Source organism: Nansenia antarctica (assembly GCF_963989245.1).
Source record: "Nansenia antarctica genome assembly, chromosome: 11".
Lineage (NCBI taxonomy): Eukaryota > Metazoa > Chordata > Actinopteri > Argentiniformes > Microstomatidae > Nansenia > Nansenia antarctica.
Window position 1 is genome coordinate 16,892,133 of NC_137681.1, and position 18,912 is coordinate 16,911,044.

Here is an 18,912-nt window from a genome sequence, read left to right on the forward strand (position 1 = left end):
TCTGTTCAACGATAGTAACCCCCTTGACGCTTGATCTGCACCTGATGCTGGCCCTAGAGGGCAGATTATGACGTCAGTTTTATTTTTTAACACTTTCTGTGTAACAAGCATACATTTCTCTACTCTTTCTCTTTTCTTGAACTGAATTGGTGCTTTGTGCTTCAGGTCCTGTGGAGACAACTTTCCCTGGTCATGCTTGCTGTGTCCCTAGGCACATCCATGACCATGTAGTGTCTAGTCTCGTGGTTCCAACCATGGAGGTAGAAAATCGGTGGACAGGCTTATTGTAATGCATGGAATCGAATGAGGAATATAAAAACACACGACGTCCTTCGATTTCTGCCTCAACCAGCCTCGGTGTGAACCCGTGCCAACCCCCTGCACGCTGGTCTCAACAAGTCTCTGTTGGCAGGAACTGGCAGGGGAGCTTTTTTGGCGCTTGTCAGTTTCACGTTTTAGTGTATCCTCAATTTAAGCCCAATCCTTTCCACAGCCACAGGCTGCTCTCTCTACTTAACTCCTCAGAGAAGCTAAATCCTGCTCCACCACATTTACCAGTTGTCAAGGACATCGGCTACTTGAATCGTACATTAAATCTTTTGATCTGTGTTTTATTTCGGTAACTACAGTGGGGAGAACAAGTATTTGATACACTGCTGATTTTGCAGGTTTTCCCACTTAGAAAGAATGTAGAGGTCTGTATTTTTTATCATAGGTACACTTCAACTGTGAGAGACGGAATCTAAAACAAAAATCCAGAAAATCACATTGTATGACTTTTAAATAATTAATTTGCATTTTATTGTATGAAATAAGTATTTGATCACCTACCAACCAGTAATAATTCCAGCTCTCACAGACCTGTTAGTTTTTCTTTAAGAAGCCCTCCTATTCTCCACTCATTACCTGTATTAACTGCACCAGTTTGAACTCGTTACCTTTATAAAAGACACACTCCACACACTCAATCAATCAGACCCCAACCTCTCCACAATGGGCAAGACCAAAGAGCTTTTTTTTATTTTTATTATTTATTTTTTGGCTGTGAGAGTCAATTTATTTAAGCCCGCTGATTTAGGTGAATTTACCCTTGAACGTGTCACCTTAACCATCAACGCAACAATTGCCCCCCCTGAGAGATTTGGCAGGAGCCGCCACTGATGCCCTCATCTCTCTCTGAAGATCCCTCCTTGAGCAGGGGATCCAATCCAGGATTGAGGGGGGCGATGGTCTCTGATTAATCCAGTTTGAGTCCTGTTGGAAGGCCTGATGTGGACTCCCCTGTGTGTGGCAGTCTGTCCTGCGATCCTTGCTGAATGGTTGATGCCACCTTGTCCACTTCTATGCCATATTGGGTATCTACGGCTGATGATCGCTCAAGCTTGGCATGTTCAGGCTGGGTGCTATCCCTTTTCTTGTCATTAGAGGGCAGGCTGCCCCTGTCTGCCTGGGCCCTGGTGGTCTTCCTTAGTGCATTGCCCTTCATCATAGCCAACAGGTGGTCCAACATGATGCAGCCCTCCTCCTGGACTGGGGGGGCTTTACGAATTATTTTTCCGTTCTCCCCCCTCGGTCTCTTGGCGTCATCCTCCTCTTGCTGTTTCTTCCTCTTCTCTGCCTTGATGGCCTGCTCTCTCCAGGTCTGGTTTTCCTTGATTGCTTTAAGGAAGAGTCCTCTGAAGGTCTTGATGGTGTTGAACAGCTCCTCTAGTGAGAGGCGGGACGTGTCCTCACACAGATACTCTGCTAGCTCTTCCTTCTTCTTTTTGATGGAGGCAAAGAGCTCCTGCAGCTTCTCACAGGCCTCCAGGTTCCCCTTCATAGCAGTGAGATACTGCTGCTTGATATCCTCCTGAGAAGAAGAGGACACTTTTTTCTCAGAACCCTTCAACCGTTTGACCAGTGAGCTCGACTCTGCCTGAATAGAATCCACATTTATTCTAGCAGCCTTTTCACAGATCTCTAGATCATCCGGAAGGTTCAGCAAGTCAGCATGGGTTTTCTCCGCCTCCTCCAGGATGTGATGGAGCAATGTGATACGGGACTTGTTGGCTTTGGTATCTGTGAGCTTCAGCAAGGTGCTGATCTTGAAGCCATCTGCATTGCCTATGTGACTCCCATAGTTGAGGAAGTTTCCAATGTCAAGTATGAGCTTGCAGAAACTTGGAAGGCGGGTGCTCTCCTTCAAACTCTCACAGGCTGCGTCCAGCAGCTCAGCTTTGGGTTGCAGCATCTTTAACACAGAAGGGGTCTCCTCACAGAGAAGCATGCACTCGATCCTCATGGTGTAGCATGAAACTGATAGGAGCTCGAGGTAGAACCGATCCACACCGGCCAGCTTCTCTATCTCCCCTTGGTATGACTTGAGGTTCTCAATCTCATGTTTCTCCGGCAGTAACGTCTGCATCTGTTTCAGCACCTCGACGTCAAACTTGGAACGGTCCCCATTTTGGATCATAGCTACAAAGTCTTTATGTGAGCATCTGAACTGCTTCAAGAATATGTTCAAATCTAGATTTTTCTTGGCATCAATGAAGGATATCTCTTTGGGCTCTCGTTTGACCGTAGTGTTGGTACTTTTGGCCTTTGAGTCAGTCACTGGCAGACAGAAGAGCTCCTCAATGCTGGAGTAGTCAGGTTCCAGGGAATCAGACTGCACTGACGACCACATGGATTGGCTTTCAGACACCACTCTGGAGGGCAGCTTCTGCCAGTTGAGCTTCTTCATGCGCAGTGTGGGACAGCGGCTGGCCTTGGGGAGAGGAGCGTTCTGGGGCACAATAATACCTCCTCCAATACCTGGGGGAGGGGGTGGTGGGGGAGGGGGGCCCATACCAGGCAGGGGAGGGGGAGGTGGGGGGCCCATACCAGGCAGGGGAGGGGGAGGTGGGGGGCCCATACCAGGCAGGGGAGGGGGAGGAGGTGGACCTCCCTGCCCCATCCCTGGTAGAGGTGGTGGAGGAGGAGGTGGCATCCCAGGTAAAGGAGGAGGTGGTGGGGGTGCACCATAAGTGGTGCCTGGCAGGGGTGGGGGTGGGGGAGGAGGAGGGTTTGGGGTAGCAGCAGGAAGTGGAGGGGGAGGAGGGGGAGGAGGGGGAGTTACGGAAGCCATGTCTGATTGGTTGGTTGTGCTGCCGAGCAAGTCTGTCTGGATTGCCCTGTTGGTGGTCTTGGTCTTGGGACTGGCTGAGATCTGTTGTCTCTTGGAAGAGAGCAGGCGCTCCATCAAACGTTCAGCGGAGTCCATTTGTGAGTCGTGGGCCAGCAGAGTGGCACGGACAGCCAGGGCCTCCAGGGTCAGCCACACGTCTCCCCGTCCTGGAGCCACCAGCAGCAGAGCCTGCAGGATGGACAGCAGCTGGACAGAGGCTGGGGAGCTGCTCACTTTGGTGAGGAGGGAGGTGAAGACCTCCTGGTGACTGCTCATGTCGATGCCTCCGTACACCCTCTCCATCTCCTCCGCATCCTCGGCCATGGAATCCTCAAAGGCCTCACACTGGATGTTCAGGTCCAGGTCCTCAGTCTCCCTGTTACATAAACACACATGCACATATGCACGCACACGCACACACAACATAGGTATTGATGTTTGGGAAATCTTACAGAAAGTGACTGTGACTGTTGTTCCACCAACATTTGATTAGCATTTAATGCATCCCACACCTACCTCAGCATTGGCAGTATATCCAAAACTGGAAAATACATAATTAAGATGAATCCCAGTACTTTCAATATCTCAATATCTCTATATTATCTCAATGGCCAATGCACACAGTGTTTTTGTAGCACTGTCAAATGTTGCAAATGTTGTAATAGTTTCTTATTGCATCACAATGGGACAATTGGAAAAACTTCAACATTCTAAATTGCCTGACACAGAAGAGCTTGCCTTGAAAACGCCTTGTCTAATGGTTTCTATTTTATTTTTTTAAATAATTTTTTTACTTTCTTTTTATTGAGATGTTACAGATATACAAAAATAATACTTTTCAGTTTTGGTTTGTTTTTACACAAAACACAAACATGTCCCAACCCCCCCCCCCCCCCCCCCCCCCACAAAATCCCAAGTGGTGCATCCCAGGACGAAGGATATAAATAAACAACAATAAATAATAATAATAATAATAACAGTGGTGATAGGTAATGAAGACAGTACAGGTAAGTAATCAAAGAGATAAAGAGAAATAAAGTGCAATTCATTTGTAAGTGAGGATAGATGAGATGGTCGTGTTGGTCTGTGATACCATGTCTGTTATGATTGTAATATGTCCCTCTCTAGAACGAGATGATGTATCTCTAGGGGTTTATCCTGATAAATAGATTCACAACATATGTCATCACTCAGCATCCAGCGCACTTGCATTGTCAGGGAGGGTTTTTAGTTTGTTGAAATAGGATATTATTGGGTTCCAGGTGAAATAAAAGCGGTCTTTGGACCCCCTAAGTGTATATTTAATCTTTTCAAGTTTCAAGTGAAGCATAAGGTCAGTCAACCATAAGGAGGAATTCGGTGGTTTGGGGGATGTCCAACAAAGCAAAATCCTCCGTCGAGCAAGTAGAGTGGCAAATGCCACAATGTCTTTATGCTTGTTAATAATCTGTTGGTCAGTTGGCGCTATGCCAAAGATAGCTGAGTAGGCGTTAGGTTGCAGGTTCAGATCTAGTGCCTGTGAGAGGGTCCTGAAAACTGCTGACCAATAATCAAATAATAAGGGACATGACCAAAACATGTGTGTTAGCGTTGCCGGAGCGTTATGACATCTGCTACAATTCTCATCCACGTCAGGATAGATTCTGGCTAGCCTAGATTTGGAAAGGTGAATTCGGTGCAAGACCTTAAATTGGATTACGCCTAGTCTAGCACATGATGTGCTCCCGTTAACTCTCGTCAGAGCCTCAGTCCAGGAGTCATCGGGTATTACGTCCCCTAGCTCCTCCTGCCATTTCTCTTTAATTTTGTGGAGGGAAGTGTCTCCGAGGGATGATATGCTAGAGTAAATACTTGATATTAGGCCTTTTAGATTGGGAGGAATTTGGAGGATATCATCTATAGCAGAAGGTTGTGGTGCATTTGGGAAGTTTGGATCCAAACTTTTAATGAAATGTCGGACCTGGAGGTATCGAAAATAACTTGAGCGGGGAAGGTTGAATTTTTGAGAGAGGTGATTAAAGGTCGAGAAGACGCCCTCAGTATAGAGATCTTTAAATTTGGAGAGACCGAGTCTTTTCCATAAGGCGAAAGCATTGTCTATTCTGGCGGGGACAAAAAGGTGGTTATTGCAGATAGGGGCTAGGTTGGAGAAATCTTTTAAACCAAAGTGGCGTCGAAATTGTGACCATATTCGTAATGTATTAACAACAACAGGGTTAGAGGTGTAGTGTGGGGCAGATAGAGGGAGTTTGGAGGTAATCAAGGCGGAGAGGGATGTTGAAAGACATGACTCATTTTCTATTTCGCACCAAGACGGCTGTGGTGAATGGACCCAGTATATGATTTTCTGAATATTGGCAGCCCAGTGATAATAAAGCAAATTTGGTAGGCCCAGTCCGCCCTGGGACCGATGTCGCTGTAGAAGTCTTTTCTGTATTCTAGGGACTTTACCCCCCCCAAATGAAAGATGATATGGACTTATCTATGGACGAGAAGAAGGACTTTGGGAGGAATATAGGGAGACATTGGAAAAGGTAGAGGAATCGGGGTAGAACGTTCATCTTAATGCTTAATACAGTTGATCTTCCCTGCCAGTGATAAATTAATGGACCTCCATTTCTGTAAATCATCTTTTAATTTATTAACAAGGGGCGTGAAGTTTTTTTCATGTAGTTTAGAGAAGGACCGTGTAATATTAATTCCCAAATATTTGAAGCCAGATTTAGACAAATGGAAGGGCAAGTCACATTGTGGGATTGCGAGATCTAGGTTGTTCACTGGAAAACATTCGCTCTTAGTGAGGTTGATCTTGTATCCCGAAAAGCTACCAAATCTATGCAGCATCTGAACTATATGGGAAATGCATTGCACCGGTTCAGATACATACAACAGTAAGTCGTCGGCATATAGCGCCACCTTGTGTTCCTTCCCCCATCTAGAAATTCCATTTATTATTGGAGAAGATTTTAACATGATAGACAGAGGTTCGATGGCGAATGAGAATAGGAGTGGGCTCAGCGGGCACCCCTGGCGTGTCCCTCTCGACAATGAGAAAAATGTGGAGCGTTTCCCGTTCGTAACTACCGATGCCTTAGGACAGGGGTCGGCAATAGGCGGCCCGTGGGCCATTGCTGGCCCGTCACCAATAATATTTGGCCCAGCAGATTATTTTGAGAATCCACTTTTTATTTTTTATTTTTTTTATTTTTTTATAATAATATCGGACCGACAGTCCCACATATAGCGCCTATAATGTCCGAATAGAGAATCGAACTCCACCTGAATAATGCTTATTGTACTTTTATCCATGTTGAGAGTGAATGACACAGGGACAGACAATCAGGCAGCAAGGTGCACCGAAGCGCACTGACGCTGAACCCCTCAGAGTGAATCATAAGCAGGTGGACAACGCGTCACGGTGCTGAAATAGCCGACATACCGTGTGTGGTTTGAACAAAATAACACGAGCTCAGTAAGCCATTCAAACGTAATGTTTACGTATATGTGACTGCAACACACATATGAACAGTAACAACGCAAATTCTGTTTAATTTTCTGAAAAACATTGAAAACAAAATCGGCGCAAACAAAAAGCATCTCCCATCGGTCAGTATTTGCTTGATATCTGGTGATATTGACGTCACTTTAATCCACAGGCAGTTCTCAAGGTTTTTATGCATCCATCGATTCCTCTCGTGCGTCTTTATCGCATTCATTGACGAAAAGGACGACTCGCGTATAGAAAGGGAACATTGTGAGCACGGAAAATGTCTCTCACAACGGCTTTGCATTGATGAAACCAGGTAGGATGAACGTATAGTTCGCTGTCCATTCCTCTTTAAATGCCCTGTTTCCACCGTCAACTTTCCTCTTTAGACCTTTGGAGAGTGACATTATGTTTCTCTTGCTAGCAGGTTAAATGTTTGGCTAACTTCACCCGGCACGCAAACAACCAATCCAATAATAATAATGTGACCTTGTCTGGGAGGAGGGGGGAATAATTATCAGAATGAAACTGTTACATAATTATTAGAATAAGTTAGGCTACGCTACATCGTCAGTCCACACATTTATTATTCAAAAATATGGAAAAGTGTGAAACTACGTTTCAACGTTGTTGAGAATCACAACACAAACTCGCTAATCAAGCCAAAATACTGCAACATAATGGATTGGACAGCTACCTAGTTAACTAGAACACTACTTTACATTGTTAGCAGGTTCACAAAACAAGCTGTGTTAGTTGACTAGCGATGTGTACAGTCGAAAGAAAAGTCAAAGCATTAGAACGTGTCACATTTTAAAACAATCAATTACTTAAATTAGCCTTTGATTATGTTCGGGCCCGCCATCTAGTGGCTCAAAAAAAAATTGGCCCGAGGCCAAACCTAATTGCCGACCCCTGCCTTAGGAGATGAGTATAGTAGTCTGATCCATGCAATAAAAGTGGGTCCAAAGCCAAAAGCTTTCAGACATTCAAATAAGTACGCCCACTCCACTCTGTCAAAAGCCTTCTCCGCATCCAGGGAGAGAACCACCTCAGGTACCTCCTCGGACGTAGGAGAATGTACGACATTTAGAAGGTTTCGGATGTTAGAGAATGAGTGGCGGCCCAGCATGAAGCCAGTTTGATCAGGGGAGATCACCTCGTCTGTGACGGACTCTAGACGCCGGGCGAGTGCTTTAGCTAATATCTTGACATCGCTGTTGAGCAGCGAGATGGGGCGATGTGAACCACACTCCGTTCTGTCTTTCCCTGGTTTCGGTAAAAGGGTTATGAATGCCTCTGTTAGCGTCTGTGGCAGGGCCTCATTATCCATTGAGTCATTGAACATTTCTAAGATGAGCGGAGTTAATTTGGTTGAGAATTTTTTGTAGAATTCGATGGGGTATCCATCAGGGCCCGGGGCCTTACTACTTTGCATAGCTGTGATTGCATTATAAATGTCGGTGTCTTGGAAGGGTAGTTCAAGTTCTGCTTTATGAACAGGGTTGATAACAGGGGCATTTAAATTTGTGAAGAAATGTTGCATATTGGTATCATCATTGGGTGCCTCAGAAGTGTACAATTTGGAATAAAATGCCCTAAAAGTCTCATTGATTTCGAGGGGGTCAGTTGTAAGCTCCCCATTTTCTCTTTTAATTTGTGGAATCTGTTGGTCAGAGGATTTACATTTTAATTGATGCGCTAACATTCTACCAGCCTTTTCCCCATGCTCATAAACAAAGCCTCGTGATTTCAGCAGCATACGTTCTGTCTTATCGGATGTTAATAACTCGTATTTGGCTTTGAGATTCAGCTTATTTTTGTAAAGCTCCGGGGTGGGAGAGTCAGAGTATTGATGATCTATGTCAATCATTGAGTTGAGAAGTTGCTCCTGTTCTTGCCTCCTAGCTTTGTTCAGCCTAGATGTGTATGCAATAATGTCCCCCCTTATTACTACTTTAAGGGTCTGCCAGAGCAGGGAGGGAGAAACAGTGTCGTCCCTATTGGTTTCCAAGAAATTGTCTATGGCAGTTGAAATCATTTGGCAGAATTCTTTATCTGTTAGTAGTGTGGTATCAAGTCTCCATGGAGCGCGGTCAGAGTAGTTAAGTGGGAAGGACAGATCCAATAGTACTGGGGCATGGTCAGATTCAATTATGGTTGAATATTCTACGTTTTTGACAAAGGGAAGTAGTGTTCTGTCTATAAAGAAGTAATCAATTCTGCTATACGAATGGTGGACGTGTGAAAAAAACGAGAATTTTTTATCGTGAGGAAATTGGAAGCGCCATGGATCGACACATCCAATTTGGTCCATGAACGCTGACAACATTTTAGCTAGGGATGTCCCGATCCCACTTTTTCACTACCGATACCGATACCGATACCTGGGCTTCGGGTATCGGCGATACCGATACCGATCCGATATTTGTATACATTTTTTGACCCCTGAATATTATATATATATATATTTTTTTTTTCTTCCTAACACCAGGGGAGCCACCCCTCCTAAATTTCGTTGTTTGGTACCTGTACTGTAGCAATGACAATAAAGACCATTCATTCATTCAAATACCTCCCCAGTATATAGTCCACACCAACAACAGTTAAATTAAAGACTGCCAGCCTTTATTAAAGCAACAAAAATAGTACTCTGCAGTACTCAGTGACCGTATGTCAATATTTTTTTTAAAATAATGTTACTTTTCATTTGCACCTGATGCTGGCCCATTAGGGGTAACTTATAACTAATGCCCTCGATATTTTGATGTTTTACTTTCAGACGAGCCTTGTCTGTGCCATCTTAAAGCCACTATTCTCTGTTCAACGATAGTAACCCCCTTGACGCTTGATCTGCACCTGATGCTGGCCCTAGAGGGCAGATTATGACGTCAGTTTTATTTTTTAACACTTTCTGTGTAACAAGCATACATTTCTCTACTCTTTCTCTTTTCTTGAACTGAATTGGTGCTTTGTGCTTCAGGTCCTGTGGAGACAACTTTCCCTGGTCATGCTTGCTGTGTCCCTAGGCACATCCATGACCATGTAGTGTCTAGTCTCGTGGTTCCAACCATGGAGGTAGAAAATCGGTGGACAGGCTTATTGTAATGCATGGAATCGAATGAGGAATATAAAAACACACGACGTCCTTCGATTTCTGCCTCAACCAGCCTCGGTGTGAACCCGTGCCAACCCCCTGCACGCTGGTCTCAACAAGTCTCTGTTGGCAGGAACTGGCAGGGGAGCTTTTTTGGCGCTTGTCAGTTTCACGTTTTAGTGTATCCTCAATTTAAGCCCAATCCTTTCCACAGCCACAGGCTGCTCTCTCTACTTAACTCCTCAGAGAAGCTAAATCCTGCTCCACCACATTTACCAGTTGTCAAGGACATCGGCTACTTGAATCGTACATTAAATCTTTTGATCTGTGTTTTATTTCGGTAACTACAGTGGGGAGAACAAGTATTTGATACACTGCTGATTTTGCAGGTTTTCCCACTTAGAAAGAATGTAGAGGTCTGTAATTTTTATCATAGGTACACTTCAACTGTGAGAGACGGAATCTAAAACAAAAATCCAGAAAATCACATTGTATGACTTTTAAATAATTAATTTGCATTTTATTGTATGAAATAAGTATTTGATCACCTACCAACCAGTAATAATTCCAGCTCTCACAGACCTGTTAGTTTTTCTTTAAGAAGCCCTCCTATTCTCCACTCATTACCTGTATTAACTGCACCAGTTTGAACTCGTTACCTTTATAAAAGACACACTCCACACACTCAATCAATCAGACCCCAACCTCTCCACAATGGGCAAGACCAAAGAGCTTTTTTTTATTTTTATTATTTATTTTTTGGCTGTGAGAGTCAATTTATTTAAGCCCGCTGATTTAGGTGAATTTACCCTTGAACGTGTCACCTTAACCATCAACGCAACAATTGCCCCCCCTGAGAGATTTGGCAGGAGCCGCCAGCCCGCCACTGATGCCCTCATCTCTCTCTGAAGATCCCTCCTTGAGCAGGGGATCCAATCCAGGATTGAGGGGGGCGATGGTCTCTGATTAATCCAGTTTGAGTCCTGTTGGAAGGCCTGATGTGGACTCCCCTGTGTGTGGCAGTCTGTCCTGCGATCCTTGCTGAATGGTTGATGCCACCTTGTCCACTTCTATGCCATATTGGGTATCTACGGCTGATGATCGCTCAAGCTTGGCATGTTCAGGCTGGGTGCTATCCCTTTTCTTGTCATTAGAGGGCAGGCTGCCCCTGTCTGCCTGGGCCCTGGTGGTCTTCCTTAGTGCATTGCCCTTCATCATAGCCAACAGGTGGTCCAACATGATGCAGCCCTCCTCCTGGACTGGGGGGGCTTTACGAATTATTTTTCCGTTCTCCCCCCTCGGTCTCTTGGCGTCATCCTCCTCTTGCTGTTTCTTCCTCTTCTCTGCCTTGATGGCCTGCTCTCTCCAGGTCTGGTTTTCCTTGATTGCTTTAAGGAAGAGTCCTCTGAAGGTCTTGATGGTGTTGAACAGCTCCTCTAGTGAGAGGCGGGACGTGTCCTCACACAGATACTCTGCTAGCTCTTCCTTCTTCTTTTTGATGGAGGCAAAGAGCTCCTGCAGCTTCTCACAGGCCTCCAGGTTCCCCTTCATAGCAGTGAGATACTGCTGCTTGATATCCTCCTGAGAAGAAGAGGACACTTTTTTCTCAGAACCCTTCAACCGTTTGACCAGTGAGCTCGACTCTGCCTGAATAGAATCCACATTTATTCTAGCAGCCTTTTCACAGATCTCTAGATCATCCGGAAGGTTCAGCAAGTCAGCATGGGTTTTCTCCGCCTCCTCCAGGATGTGATGGAGCAATGTGATACGGGACTTGTTGGCTTTGGTATCTGTGAGCTTCAGCAAGGTGCTGATCTTGAAGCCATCTGCATTGCCTATGTGACTCCCATAGTTGAGGAAGTTTCCAATGTCAAGTATGAGCTTGCAGAAACTTGGAAGGCGGGTGCTCTCCTTCAAACTCTCACAGGCTGCGTCCAGCAGCTCAGCTTTGGGTTGCAGCATCTTTAACACAGAAGGGGTCTCCTCACAGAGAAGCATGCACTCGATCCTCATGGTGTAGCATGAAACTGATAGGAGCTCGAGGTAGAACCGATCCACACCGGCCAGCTTCTCTATCTCCCCTTGGTATGACTTGAGGTTCTCAATCTCATGTTTCTCCGGCAGTAACGTCTGCATCTGTTTCAGCACCTCGACGTCAAACTTGGAACGGTCCCCATTTTGGATCATAGCTACAAAGTCTTTATGTGAGCATCTGAACTGCTTCAAGAATATGTTCAAATCTAGATTTTTCTTGGCATCAATGAAGGATATCTCTTTGGGCTCTCGTTTGACCGTAGTGTTGGTACTTTTGGCCTTTGAGTCAGTCACTGGCAGACAGAAGAGCTCCTCAATGCTGGAGTAGTCAGGTTCCAGGGAATCAGACTGCACTGACGACCACATGGATTGGCTTTCAGACACCACTCTGGAGGGCAGCTTCTGCCAGTTGAGCTTCTTCATGCGCAGTGTGGGACAGCGGCTGGCCTTGGGGAGAGGAGCGTTCTGGGGCACAATAATACCTCCTCCAATACCTGGGGGAGGGGGTGGTGGGGGAGGGGGGCCCATACCAGGCAGGGGAGGGGGAGGTGGGGGGCCCATACCAGGCAGGGGAGGGGGAGGTGGGGGGCCCATACCAGGCAGGGGAGGGGGAGGAGGTGGACCTCCCTGCCCCATCCCTGGTAGAGGTGGTGGAGGAGGAGGTGGCATCCCAGGTAAAGGAGGAGGTGGTGGGGGTGCACCATAAGTGGTGCCTGGCAGGGGTGGGGGTGGGGGAGGAGGAGGGTTTGGGGTAGCAGCAGGAAGTGGAGGGGGAGGAGGGGGAGGAGGGGGAGTTACGGAAGCCATGTCTGATTGGTTGGTTGTGCTGCCGAGCAAGTCTGTCTGGATTGCCCTGTTGGTGGTCTTGGTCTTGGGACTGGCTGAGATCTGTTGTCTCTTGGAAGAGAGCAGGCGCTCCATCAAACGTTCAGCGGAGTCCATTTGTGAGTCGTGGGCCAGCAGAGTGGCACGGACAGCCAGGGCCTCCAGGGTCAGCCACACGTCTCCCCGTCCTGGAGCCACCAGCAGCAGAGCCTGCAGGATGGACAGCAGCTGGACAGAGGCTGGGGAGCTGCTCACTTTGGTGAGGAGGGAGGTGAAGACCTCCTGGTGACTGCTCATGTCGATGCCTCCGTACACCCTCTCCATCTCCTCCGCATCCTCGGCCATGGAATCCTCAAAGGCCTCACACTGGATGTTCAGGTCCAGGTCCTCAGTCTCCCTGTTACATAAACACACATGCACATATGCACGCACACGCACACACAACATAGGTATTGATGTTTGGGAAATCTTACAGAAAGTGACTGTGACTGTTGTTCCACCAACATTTGATTAGCATTTAATGCATCCCACACCTACCTCAGCATTGGCAGTATATCCAAAACTGGAAAATACATAATTAAGATGAATCCCAGTACTTTCAATATCTCAATATCTCTATATTATCTCAATGGCCAATGCACACAGTGTTTTTGTAGCACTGTCAAATGTTGCAAATGTTGTAATAGTTTCTTATTGCATCACAATGGGACAATTGGAAAAACTTCAACATTCTAAATTGCCTGACACAGAAGAGCTTGCCTTGAAAACGCCTTGTCTAATGGTTTCTATTTTATTTTTTTAAATAATTTTTTTACTTTCTTTTTATTGAGATGTTACAGATATACAAAAATAATACTTTTCAGTTTTGGTTTGTTTTTACACAAAACACAAACATGTCCCAACCCCCCCCCCCCCCCACAAAATCCCAAGTGGTGCATCCCAGGACGAAGGATATAAATAAACAACAATAAATAATAATAATAATAATAACAGTGGTGATAGGTAATGAAGACAGTACAGGTAAGTAATCAAAGAGATAAAGAGAAATAAAGTGCAATTCATTTGTAAGTGAGGATAGATGAGATGGTCGTGTTGGTCTGTGATACCATGTCTGTTATGATTGTAATATGTCCCTCTCTAGAACGAGATGATGTATCTCTAGGGGTTTATCCTGATAAATAGATTCACAACATATGTCATCACTCAGCATCCAGCGCACTTGCATTGTCAGGGAGGGTTTTTAGTTTGTTGAAATAGGATATTATTGGGTTCCAGGTGAAATAAAAGCGGTCTTTGGACCCCCTAAGTGTATATTTAATGTTTTCAAGTTTCAAGTGAAGCATAAGGTCAGTCAACCATAAGGAGGAATTCGGTGGTTTGGGGGATGTCCAACAAAGCAAAATCCTCCGTCGAGCAAGTAGAGTGGCAAATGCCACAATGTCTTTATGCTTGTTAATAATCTGTTGGTCAGTTGGCGCTATGCCAAAGATAGCTGAGTAGGCGTTAGGTTGCAGGTTCAGATCTAGTGCCTGTGAGAGGGTCCTGAAAACTGCTGACCAATAATCAAATAATAAGGGACATGACCAAAACATGTGTGTTAGCGTTGCCGGAGCGTTATGACATCTGCTACAATTCTCATCCACGTCAGGATAGATTCTGGCTAGCCTAGATTTGGAAAGGTGAATTCGGTGCAAGACCTTAAATTGGATTACGCCTAGTCTAGCACATGATGTGCTCCCGTTAACTCTCGTCAGAGCCTCAGTCCAGGAGTCATCGGGTATTACGTCCCCTAGCTCCTCCTGCCATTTCTCTTTAATTTTGTGGAGGGAAGTGTCTCCGAGGGATGATATGCTAGAGTAAATACTTGATATTAGGCCTTTTAGATTGGGAGGAATTTGGAGGATATCATCTATAGCAGAAGGTTGTGGTGCATTTGGGAAGTTTGGATCCAAACTTTTAATGAAATGTCGGACCTGGAGGTATCGAAAATAACTTGAGCGGGGAAGGTTGAATTTTTGAGAGAGGTGATTAAAGGTCGAGAAGACGCCCTCAGTATAGAGATCTTTAAATTTGGAGAGACCGAGTCTTTTCCATAAGGCGAAAGCATTGTCTATTCTGGCGGGGACAAAAAGGTGGTTATTGCAGATAGGGGCTAGGTTGGAGAAATCTTTTAAACCAAAGTGGCGTCGAAATTGTGACCATATTCGTAATGTATTAACAACAACAGGGTTAGAGGTGTAGTGTGGGGCAGATAGAGGGAGTTTGGAGGTAATCAAGGCGGAGAGGGATGTTGAAAGACATGACTCATTTTCTATTTCGCACCAAGACGGCTGTGGTGAATGGACCCAGTATATGATTTTCTGAATATTGGCAGCCCAGTGATAATAAAGCAAATTTGGTAGGCCCAGTCCGCCCTGGGACCGATGTCGCTGTAGAAGTCTTTTCTGTATTCTAGGGACTTTACCCCCCCCAAATGAAAGATGATATGGACTTATCTATGGACGAGAAGAAGGACTTTGGGAGGAATATAGGGAGACATTGGAAAAGGTAGAGGAATCGGGGTAGAACGTTCATCTTAATGCTTAATACAGTTGATCTTCCCTGCCAGTGATAAATTAATGGACCTCCATTTCTGTAAATCATCTTTTAATTTATTAACAAGGGGCGTGAAGTTTTTTTCATGTAGTTTAGAGAAGGACCGTGTAATATTAATTCCCAAATATTTGAAGCCAGATTTAGACAAATGGAAGGGCAAGTCACATTGTGGGATTGCGAGATCTAGGTTGTTCACTGGAAAACATTCGCTCTTAGTGAGGTTGATCTTGTATCCCGAAAAGCTACCAAATCTATGCAGCATCTGAACTATATGGGAAATGCATTGCACCGGTTCAGATACATACAACAGTAAGTCGTCGGCATATAGCGCCACCTTGTGTTCCTTCCCCCATCTAGAAATTCCATTTATTATTGGAGAAGATTTTAACATGATAGACAGAGGTTCGATGGCGAATGAGAATAGGAGTGGGCTCAGCGGGCACCCCTGGCGTGTCCCTCTCGACAATGAGAAAAATGTGGAGCGTTTCCCGTTCGTAACTACCGATGCCTTAGGACAGGGGTCGGCAATAGGCGGCCCGTGGGCCATTGCTGGCCCGTCACCAATAATATTTGGCCCAGCAGATTATTTTGAGAATCCACTTTTTATTTTTTATTTTTTTTATTTTTTTATAATAATATCGGACCGACAGTCCCACATATAGCGCCTATAATGTCCGAATAGAGAATCGAACTCCACCTGAATAATGCTTATTGTACTTTTATCCATGTTGAGAGTGAATGACACAGGGACAGACAATCAGGCAGCAAGGTGCACCGAAGCGCACTGACGCTGAACCCCTCAGAGTGAATCATAAGCAGGTGGACAACGCGTCACGGTGCTGAAATAGCCGACATACCGTGTGTGGTTTGAACAAAATAACACGAGCTCAGTAAGCCATTCAAACGTAATGTTTACGTATATGTGACTGCAACACACATATGAACAGTAACAACGCAAATTCTGTTTAATTTTCTGAAAAACATTGAAAACAAAATCGGCGCAAACAAAAAGCATCTCCCATCGGTCAGTATTTGCTTGATATCTGGTGATATTGACGTCACTTTAATCCACAGGCAGTTCTCAAGGTTTTTATGCATCCATCGATTCCTCTCGTGCGTCTTTATCGCATTCATTGACGAAAAGGACGACTCGCGTATAGAAAGGGAACATTGTGAGCACGGAAAATGTCTCTCACAACGGCTTTGCATTGATGAAACCAGGTAGGATGAACGTATAGTTCGCTGTCCATTCCTCTTTAAATGCCCTGTTTCCACCGTCAACTTTCCTCTTTAGACCTTTGGAGAGTGACATTATGTTTCTCTTGCTAGCAGGTTAAATGTTTGGCTAACTTCACCCGGCACGCAAACAACCAATCCAATAATAATAATGTGACCTTGTCTGGGAGGAGGGGGGAATAATTATCAGAATGAAACTGTTACATAATTATTAGAATAAGTTAGGCTACGCTACATCGTCAGTCCACACATTTATTATTCAAAAATATGGAAAAGTGTGAAACTACGTTTCAACGTTGTTGAGAATCACAACACAAACTCGCTAATCAAGCCAAAATACTGCAACATAATGGATTGGACAGCTACCTAGTTAACTAGAACACTACTTTACATTGTTAGCAGGTTCACAAAACAAGCTGTGTTAGTTGACTAGCGATGTGTACAGTCGAAAGAAAAGTCAAAGCATTAGAACGTGTCACATTTTAAAACAATCAATTACTTAAATTAGCCTTTGATTATGTTCGGGCCCGCCATCTAGTGGCTCAAAAAAAAATTGGCCCGAGGCCAAACCTAATTGCCGACCCCTGCCTTAGGAGATGAGTATAGTAGTCTGATCCATGCAATAAAAGTGGGTCCAAAGCCAAAAGCTTTCAGACATTCAAATAAGTACGCCCACTCCACTCTGTCAAGAGCCTTCTCCGCATCCAGGGAGAGAACCACCTCAGGTACCTCCTCGGACGTAGGAGAATGTACGACATTTAGAAGGTTTCGGATGTTAGAGAATGAGTGGCGGCCCAGCATGAAGCCAGTTTGATCAGGGGAGATCACCTCGTCTGTGACGGACTCTAGACGCCGGGCGAGTGCTTTAGCTAATATCTTGACATCGCTGTTGAGCAGCGAGATGGGGCGATGTGAACCACACTCCGTTCTGTCTTTCCCTGGTTTCGGTAAAAGGGTTATGAATGCCTCTGTTAGCGTCTGTGGCAGGGCCTCATTATCCATTGAGTCATTGAACATTTCTAAGATGAGCGGAGTTAATTTGGTTGAGAATTTTTTGTAGAATTCGATGGGGTATCCATCAGGGCCCGGGGCCTTACTACTTTGCATAGCTGTGATTGCATTATAAATGTCGGTGTCTTGGAAGGGTAGTTCAAGTTCTGCTTTATGAACAGGGTTGATAACAGGGGCATTTAAATTTGTGAAGAAATGTTGCATATTGGTATCATCATTGGGTGCCTCAGAAGTGTACAATTTGGAATAAAATGCCCTAAAAGTCTCATTGATTTCGAGGGGGTCAGTTGTAAGCTCCCCATTTTCTCTTTTAATTTGTGGAATCTGTTGGTCAGAGGATTTACATTTTAATTGATGCGCTAACATTCTACCAGCCTTTTCCCCATGCTCATAAACAAAGCCTCGTGATTTCAGCAGCATACGTTCTGTCTTATCGGATGTTAATAACTCGTATTTGGCTTTGAGATTCAGCTTATTTTTGTAAAGCTCCGGGGTGGGAGAGTCAGAGTATTGATGATCTATGTCAATCATTGAGTTGAGAAGTTGCTCCTGTTCTTGCCTCCTAGCTTTGTTCAGCCTAGATGTGTATGCAATAATGTCCCCCCTTATTACTACTTTAAGGGTCTGCCAGAGCAGGGAGGGAGAAACAGTGTCGTCCCTATTGGTTTCCAAGAAATTGTCTATGGCAGTTGAAATCATTTGGCAGAATTCTTTATCTGTTAGTAGTGTGGTATCAAGTCTCCATGGAGCGCGGTCAGAGTAGTTAAGTGGGAAGGACAGATCCAATAGTACTGGGGCATGGTCAGATTCAATTATGGTTGAATATTCTACGTTTTTGACAAAGGGAAGTAGTGTTCTGTCTATAAAGAAGTAATCAATTCTGCTATACGAATGGTGGACGTGTGAAAAAAACGAGAATTTTTTATCGTGAGGAAATTGGAAGCGCCATGGATCGACACATCCAATTTGGTCCATGAACGCTGACAACATTTTAGCTAGGGATGTCCCGATCCCACTTTTTCACTACCGATACCGATACCTGGGCTTCGGGTATCGGCGATACCGATACCGATCCGATATTTGTATACATTTTTTGACCCCTGAATATTATATATATATATATATTTTTTTTTCCTAACACCAGGGGAGCCACCCCTCCTAAATTTCGTTGTTTGGTACCTGTACTGTAGCAATGACAATAAAGACCATTCATTCATTCATTCATTCAAATACCTCCCCAGTATATAGTCCACACCAACAACAGTTAAATTAAAGACTGCCAGCCTTTATTAAAGCAACAAAAATAGTACTCTGCAGTACTCAGTGACCGTATGTCAATATTTTTTTTAAAATAATGTTACTTTTCATTTGCACCTGATGCTGGCCCATTAGGGGTAACTTATAACTAATGCCCTCGATATTTTGATGTTTTACTTTCAGACGAGCCTTGTCTGTGCCATCTTAAAGCCACTATTC

The 18,912-nt window shown here is 44.8% G+C and overlaps 2 protein-coding genes across 2 annotated transcripts; both read right to left on the reverse strand.

Annotated features, from left to right (window-relative positions):
- Nucleotides 1-5: 5 nt before the first annotated feature.
- On the reverse strand, nucleotides 6-9,440 carry LOC308167883 (inverted formin-2-like; the record flags this gene model as incomplete). Its single annotated transcript, XM_080542360.1, has 4 exons — nucleotides 6-53; nucleotides 1,532-2,635; nucleotides 3,203-3,527; nucleotides 9,427-9,440. The coding sequence occupies 4 exons, from the start codon at nucleotides 9,438-9,440 to the stop codon at nucleotides 6-8; spliced, it is 1,491 nt and encodes a 496-aa protein (XP_080398486.1).
- A 21-nt stretch (nucleotides 9,441-9,461) lies between these two features.
- On the reverse strand, nucleotides 9,462-18,896 carry LOC308167884 (inverted formin-2-like; the record flags this gene model as incomplete). The annotated part of the gene is made up of 4 exons (XM_080542361.1): nucleotides 9,462-9,509; nucleotides 10,912-12,213; nucleotides 12,709-12,991; nucleotides 18,883-18,896. The coding sequence occupies 4 exons, from the start codon at nucleotides 18,894-18,896 to the stop codon at nucleotides 9,462-9,464; spliced, it is 1,647 nt and encodes a 548-aa protein (XP_080398487.1).
- Nucleotides 18,897-18,912: the final 16 nt, after the last annotated feature.